Source organism: Oculina patagonica, chromosome 6 (assembly GCF_052425735.1).
Source record: "Oculina patagonica isolate OP01 chromosome 6, crgOcupat, whole genome shotgun sequence".
Taxonomy (NCBI): domain Eukaryota; kingdom Metazoa; phylum Cnidaria; class Anthozoa; order Scleractinia; family Oculinidae; genus Oculina; species Oculina patagonica.
The window spans coordinates 14,886,559-14,894,602 of NC_135763.1; the positions used below are offsets into that span (position 1 = coordinate 14,886,559).

At 36.1% G+C, this 8,044-nt stretch overlaps 1 protein-coding gene across 1 annotated transcript; it reads left to right on the plus strand.

The window, feature by feature from the left end:
• Positions 1-882: 882 nt before the first annotated feature.
• Positions 883-7,394, plus strand: LOC144657886 (uncharacterized). The gene is made up of 8 exons (XM_078518242.1): positions 883-1,145; positions 1,788-1,846; positions 4,525-4,583; positions 5,088-5,182; positions 6,047-6,162; positions 6,270-6,509; positions 6,761-6,788; positions 7,185-7,394. The coding sequence occupies exons 1-8, from the start codon at positions 905-907 to the stop codon at positions 7,226-7,228; spliced, it is 882 nt and encodes a 293-aa protein (XP_078374368.1). The 5' UTR covers positions 883-904; the 3' UTR covers positions 7,229-7,394.
• Positions 7,395-8,044: the final 650 nt, after the last annotated feature.

The window sequence follows — 8,044 nt, forward strand, 5'->3', positions numbered from 1 at the left end:
CGCAGAGTCCGTCGAGCTTGAAGCGAAATTTTTTTTCGAAGAGTTCGTCGAGCTTATAGCGAAAAAAATTACGCGCGGGGGGAGGAGGCGGGGCAAGGCGAGAATTCTCGCCTTGCCCCGCCTCCTCCCCCCATGCGTAATTTTTTTCGCTATAAGCTCGACGTCTTCGAAAAAAAATTCGCTTCAAGCTTGACGGACTCTGCGAAAAAATAGGGACTGCTCGTAGTCTAGGGAGTGGACTACATTTAGGACAATCAAAACAACAAATATATTATGCTTAAGTCCGGTTTTCCATACACTGGGAATTTTGCTACTGGGAATGGGATTTGGACAAAAAAATAGGCTGGGAAATGGGATTTGGGCAAAATTTGGGCTGGGAAATGGGATTTGGTACCCCCCCTTCAGGACCCTCCTCTAGGACGACCAAAGGGTAAACTATAAATCGGCCACGCCCGATTAATTAGGGGGTCTTCGTTTTCGAGTTTTTGGGGTCTTAGGGTCTTTGGGTCTTCGTTTTATAGGTCTTTGTTTTCGAGTCACCCGAGTTTTCTTCGAGATCTGAGGTCTGCGAAAATTATCAGCACATCATGTTGTTTACGTTTGTACATGTTGTATGTACTTGTATGTATGTATGTATGTACCAAAACTCGATTTTTTATTTTTTTATTTTTTTCCGTATTGATCTTCGCGTCTTCAATTCTTTTGGGAATAGCCATATTAGACTAAAGAGAGGAAGGTGGTTAAATCAGGGCGCGAAAACTTTTTATTTTTTCGCGCCTGCCAGGCCAGGATTATCCAATCAGAGAACGAGAGATAAATAATAGCGGCGCGAAGTTCGATCGGCAGTAGTTCAGGTGGCTTCCTTCTAGCGACGTCTGAAGCCAAATTAAAGAGCTAGACCAAGATGGCAAATGCTGTGTTTGACGTTTCGAAAGAAACCAAGCGCGTTATTGCCTTGATCAAAACAGGCGATTATTACGCCCAGAACCAGGAGTTTGATAATGCCATAAGAAGCTATCACAGAGCGTGTTCGTGTTTTCCTGTGGAATATCTTACCGATAAACCAGACGGCCTCGAGACCTTGGACGAAACTGTACAGGATGATGTTAAAGAATTGCATTCTATTATATACAGCAGATTAGTTGGTAATATAAGCTGATGGGTCCTTATGAAGTTGTCGTTTCATAAATCTCACATTCGTAGCAGACTTACATGTACTTCTTTACTTATTTTATATAGTAGAAATACAGTAAAAACCCGCGAGTTTAGCTTATAAAACAGGTTCTTACGTACATAAATGTAGGTAACACAAATTAAATTTAGGCTATTTAGGCCAATAGGTTCTTATTTTCTAAGGAAAAATTGAAATTGTTACAAATTGAGCTTTTAGTGATATTCAGCTTTTATTTTGTATAAAATTTGCAAACCACACAAGTGTTTATGTAAAAAAGAACCACTAATCATCCAGAACATCCCTGTCATTGTATCCATGTACAGTAAAGCCTTGTCCAAACTTATTTTCCCAAAGTTAACATTTTTAATCAATTTTAAAAAATAAGAACCTGTTTTCAAATTTAAGGCTAAAAAGGTTCTTATAAAAATGGGGTCTACTTTACAAATTTTAGCCTAACAGGTTCTTAAATGTCAGGTTCTTACTTGTGGGCTTTCACTGTAATCTAAAGGTCTCCAGTATTTTTATTGACCAGTGAAGCAAAATGTTTGTCTTTGTTGATCATGAAGCAAAAGCATTTGAATAAACGAATTTGATCTTTTTAAAACATTTGCAGGTTGTTTATTAAGAAGGAAGCCTGTTTGGCAATGTTCAGAACAATTATTTGGCATCGAGGTATGATGGTTATACTTTATTTCTAGCCATGCATATAAGACTCATATAAGTAAGAGATAAATACCAAGAAAGGAGGTATTAATCCATAAACATGTATATGGATTTACTTCATGATTGACACATGTTCTTTTGTTATTCAACAATCTATATAATACAACCCTGTTGAATGTTAACTAACTGGAAGTCCTGGGGAGGGCTTGATAATGTAGCAGGGAAGAGCGGGGCTGATGAATTGAAATTATGATAATGAGGGATTTATCTGTATAAATCCCCCTGTTTCAGGGATTTATCTGTATAAATTCATTGTTTCAGGGATTAATTTTATACAAATTTATACCTCAAACAAGAGATGTTTCTGTAATATATATGGATTAATTTCTCCATTCTCAGTATTTTTCACTTATTATAATAGTGACAATCTAACGAGCCTTCTGATTGGTTTAAATAGCGTGCTTTATGAGAGTATAAAGCATGCTGCTTACGAGTGCTCTCACCATCTTTTACCGTTTGCGTGCAGCTTGTGGATCATTTCAAATCTTGCTGTTTTAGCAAACCGAGGTGAATTTTCAAGGTTTGAGTGGTTCAGCTCTATCAAAAATTAATGATAAGACCTAAAGTATAAGTGCTAAACTTGCTTTTATTTCAAAAATTCAGGCGCGTTTTTGAAAAAAAGGATCAAAAGACGCCGTCGCGTACGATCTGTCACGCCATTCCGCGCGTGCATCCTGAGATTAAATCTAGTTTAAATCCAATTTCTCTAACGTTTTAAGTAAAACTTTATTATAAAACAAATAAAAAAGCCTTGGCCGTGCTTTGTTCTGTTATAAAGCACTCAAGGAAGTGACGATAGCACTCTAGAAGTAGGGAGAAACCCCGGGGGGGTACTCCCTATAATGGCCTATACGGGGAGGCTCCGCCGGAAAGGGGTACCTTTTTCAGGCTTCAGGTATATAAAAGGGTGGGGATTTCACGAGTTTAAGTATATGAAAGGGTATGGAAATCTGCCGTTTGGCTATTTAAAAGGGCCATTAATTAAAATATTTCGAACAGACGCAATTTATGGCTGTATTATTTTTATTTATTAAGCGCTACATAAAAGTGACAAGAAAACGTTCTATGTTAAGTCCACGAAATGTCGCTCAGGTATATGAAAGGGGTACCTTTTTCAGTTAAAGGTATACGAAAGGGGTACAATTTCTGTCAAAAATGGTATATAAAAGGGTAAGGGGTTAGAACTTGGGGCGGAGCCTCCCCGTATAAAACTTTTTTGAGTACCCCCCCGGGGGAGAAACACTCGCCTGCGGCTTGTGTTTCACCCTACACTTCTTTCGTGCTCACGTCACTTCCTTGCGTGCTTTATAACAGAACAAAGCACAGCCAAGGCTTTTTTATTTGTTAACTAATACCGAGGTTCGAGGTATTTATCTGACCTATTTTATGATTTTATTCACGAGGGATCATTATATAAAGCCTGTTTTCAGCAAAACAAAAGCTGCCTTATTAGTGGTACCTCGGCTCTGACCGTTAACAACATACTGTAGTCTGAAAGTGATAAATGATCGTCGCAGTGAATTTCCAATTTAAGCAATTGGAATAAAGAAGCCTGAAAAAAAATTCAGGGCTTCAACGCTCTCATATACATCCGCAGTTCATATATGAATCATTTCATATACATTACATCATTTCACTCCTCTCACGGGAAAATATGAACTCACAATTGACCTCGCTCCCAATGTGTGGCTTCAATAGCTCAGTTGGTAGAGCATCGCACCGGTATCGCGGAGGTCACGGGTTCGAATCCCGTTGAAGCCCTGAATTTTTTTCAGGCTTCTTTATTCCAATTGCTTAAATTGGAAATTCACTGCGACGATCATTTATCACTCTCATATACATCCGCAGTTCATATATGAATCATTTCATATACATTACATCAGTTCACTCCTCTTACGGGAAAATATGAACTCACAATTAATTGACCTCGCTCCCAATGTGTGGCAATTCAATAGCTCAGTTGGTAGAGCATCGCACCGGTATCGCGGAGGTCACGGGTTCGAATCCCGTTGAAGCCCTGAATTTTTTTCAGGCTTCTTTATTCCAATTGCTTAAATTGGAAATTCACTGCGACAATCATTTATCACTCTCATATCCAGTGATCCGCAGTTCATATATGAATCATTTCATATACATTACATCATACTGTAGTCTTTCTTTTGTTTTATTGACAGTTGCCATTGCGTGGTTTTCTCAGAATGTCCTGATCATGCAATTTTCACGGTTTCGAGATTCATTGTGACTTCTCAAGCTTATTTGAATAACACAATCTGACTGTTTATTCTGGGCTCAGAATAAACAGTCCCCAGATTGTCTGTTCTGGGCTCTTTACAAGTGGAAGTTCAGATCATGGATATGACTAAACAAAGTTCTGATCACTTGGTTGGTCCTTGTTGGTATGTTGGTGGAAGTGTCTTGATAAAAGCAGTGAAATGAAAATTCTTGAAAAATTGGTTCAAAAACAAAATCTAACTGTGTGTTGCAGTGAAGCTAATAACACACAAGGTTTTTAAGTAACATTCGGATTTGGAAATGTGGTTCTGTTTAAAAAATTGCACCCCCTCCAACAGTAAAAACTTTGAGTATGATTCAGTTTTCTCCTATAATGGTGTGTATTATTGTTTCAGCCTTCTGCACGTGTCTGTGGCTTCAATTCATTAAGTGACATACAGACCTCTTTCCCCTTGTAAGTAATTTGTTGGACTGAATCTACAGTAACATAACAGCAGTAATCGAGTAATCTCGAACATTTCTGACAATAGCTTTGTACAATGATGTACAAGAATGATACTGTATTCTAAGCCTCCTTATTTAGTAAAAAAGTATATGTAAGATTTACCCCGATATTACAATATTTTCGGTTATTTTATAACCATATCGTTATATCGGGAGTTTCGATATAGGGATTCCTCGATATAATTTTACTACTCCCTCCTCCCTAGCATATCGTTATATCGGGATTCAACTGTATCACCTCCATCTGACTAATGTCAGTGAGTTTAGTTTATCAAAAAGTTGGTGTGTTGATGGACATGTACAGTCTGCTCTTAATTTGAGTGTGACTCTGACATTTTTAAATGTCAGATTAAAATTAAAATTTTTCAGTGTTGTACTATAAAGAAAAAAAATATTTTGGTTTATGATGAGTTAACAAGAGTTTCCTTGTACATTATTTTGTTTTTGATTTTAGTCCCCTTAATGGACCAACGCCTGGGATAAATTCATATTTAGGTCATGTAGTAAATTCAACTGATGATGCAGCTGGTAAGCTTTCTATGTGGAGATGTTTATATCTTCTTTCAATTGTATAACTAAGCTGTTCCATATAATTGTTGTTTGTAAACATAGCAACCAGTACCAGAATGAGGCATCATAATATTACAATGTGTGCGCTTGTTTTGCCCGAAAATCCTGTCGTCCGATGAGCTGCCCGTCGCCCGACTACATGTAAATGCCCCTGGTTCTCCGAGGATGGTTAATAGCTCATGTATCACTTACAATTCCAAACTACTGCAGAATCTACTAAGAAAGGTTGTTTTTTTCTGAAGTTAAAGCTTTTAATAATGTGCCTGCGCATTTGAAAGAGGTTGCATCGCTCTAATGTTTAAAACAAAGCTTAAGCATACATTTTTATTGAACTTCTAAACACCTAATTTTTACTTATCAATCTTAGTTTTTATCTACCAGGTTGTACATGTTTTTATCTCACCTTATATTTTTAAACTAATTTTTAGGACTGTTTACTAAAATTGTTATTTTATGTTGCCCAGGGCAACCATTTATAACAGCTTTTGCTGGTTTTCCCTATATATAAATATGTAAGTTATAGCTGACTTGGCTGATAGTGTTGACTCCCACTATATTATTTTTCTTGCAAACCTTGAAAATTTATTGTTGAATTATGTTTTATTTTTTTGATTAAATTATGTCATTTTGTGCATTAAATATCAAAACTTGTCATTGAAAATTTTCTTTAACTCTAAAAAAATTATAAATGTAATAGAAAACATCTGACTGGACAAGATCCGTGCCTGTATTTAAGCACCTGCCAAATACAAGTTCTCCCATTTATAAGCCCATCCAAAACCTCTTGATAGTTTCATGCAGAAGTTACAAAATTAATGTTATTATTTACCTTACATTTCACAGCTGGTAGTCTTACAAGTCAGAATGAAGTGGCTGACCCGAATGGACTCATACCAGAATACATAGTCAGCAAGATTTCTTCCAATGAGGAGCCACACTTGGAGATGCCAAAAAATCAGGTATGACAATAACTGCTTGTGAAACGGGATTTGTGTTGTATTGGTGTTATGGTAGGGGTTATATTCAAGGTGTTATATTGTGGGCAAATATGTTTTTTTTTTTTCAGACTTTGGTAGGCTTTTGTTGCATCTGCCAACAAACCACCAACATCGTGGTTCAGAAATGCTGTAAAGGCAAACTGCATGAAAATTGCCTTGATGATCTGAAACGCTCAAGTAACATGTGCCCTTATTGTAGGAAACCGTTGATAGGGCAGTTACCGGCGACAAATTGTAACCAAGTGACCCATGATTTTCTAGAGGGTGAGAATGATCATGAAGAGCCCATTCCCCTTCCTCTCCAACAGGTAAGTTTGTTTGTTTGGATACCATAACAGATTGTGCAGACAAACTGTTTCTAACTTCCAGCCTTAAATTTTGCAGTGAGTCACTTCAGATTTTCAACTTGTGCCATCTAACTACGTTATTTGCTGCACGATTGTAGCCTTTGTTCTTTTGAACGAAAAGTAATGTTTATGTCAAAACAGCCAATCAGAGGCATAAAAGATTCATTCACAGATGTATAAACATTAATTTCTCTTTTTTGTTTTTCTTATAGGCTTTCAGTGAAATACAAGCTGAAATGGGTAAATATACTTGATTGCCGCTTAAAACGTAAAAGGGGAACTTTACACATTTTTGAGTGGAGTTTAGCCAATTTTTCGGGAAGGGGGTGGTGGTGGTTAATATAGATATTTGTTTGTGAGTTTGCTTTGCATGACTTTTCACTGTTTTGCTGTGCAGGAACTGTTTTAGTAAGTATTTTTCTTACCAACTCCCCTTTAAAAAATATAACTGCCCATCCCTAAAGAGCATTTCATATAAAACACAGTGTTAGAATGCATCTGGTTCTGTTTTTTTTTTTCTGATTAAATTAAATATATTTGAAAGTACATGTAAGGCTGTATATATACATGTGTATATTGTAATGCCGACTTTAATTTGTTTCTTGAACTTATCAGTGTTTATTCTCTTTCCTCTAGATGTTTATGGAGAAAATGACCCACCTGATGGCGCTTTGTGTTGACTTTGGCCACTGTTTATATGTCTTTATACTCTGGGTCATTCCACAGTAATTTGGACAAAAAGTTTTAAAAATGAGATTTGTATAAATTGTAGACTTGCCACAAGTCGACTCTAAATAAATTGTTTATAAATAATTTTATTACAAAATTTATAGTATTAAATAAGAATTAAATAAATGTATTTTTTTTTTATAATAAAAAGTGTGTGGTCAATTGTTGTTTATGCATAAATTGAAGAGTTAGGTGCAAAAAGGGCGAAAGAGATTCTGGACTAAAAAGAACATTGACAAACCGACTCCAAATTTCGCATGTGGGTGAAACCCAAGTTTGGTACAATTTTAATGACAATTATCAGTTCTCACATTGTGGTTGTTTCTTCGACTAAATTAAGCTACATTCATGAATTCTCTCTGTAAAAACTATGTATGTATATGTAGTAAACACCCACATATAAGAACCTAGAATTTTTGGGTTCAGGTTGAATGGGTTCTTTTATTTTAGGGTAGTTTTTCCGAACTCAGGCTGATTAGGTTCTTAGTAGGTTCTTATTTGTAGGAGTTGTCATAGTGATACCATTCAGAGAGCTACTGTAGTACTAGTATGTCATAATGGTTGAACATTTGTATTTTAAACCGAAAAATGCCAAGCCTTATTTTTTAAACAATAATAAATCTGTGTCATAGGCTACCATATTTACAGTTTTATTTGATAATAATGTAAATTGATTCAAGTCCCAAGGCTACACTAGTATAATTTTATACAGTATTCTATACTCTGTATTTAAAAGATTTTCAATTAAACAAATAATTTTCATGGTG

Coding starts and splice junctions, on each gene's coding strand:
- LOC144657886 (XM_078518242.1), top strand. CDS start 905: ATGGCAAATGCTGTGTTTGACGTTTCGAAAGAAACCAAGCGCGTTATT. Junction 1,146..1,787: donor TATATACAGCAGATTAGTTG/GTAATATAAGCT, acceptor AAACATTTGCAG/GTTGTTTATTAAGAAGGAAG. Junction 6,510..6,760: donor TTCCCCTTCCTCTCCAACAG/GTAAGTTTGTTT, acceptor TTTTTCTTATAG/GCTTTCAGTGAAATACAAGC.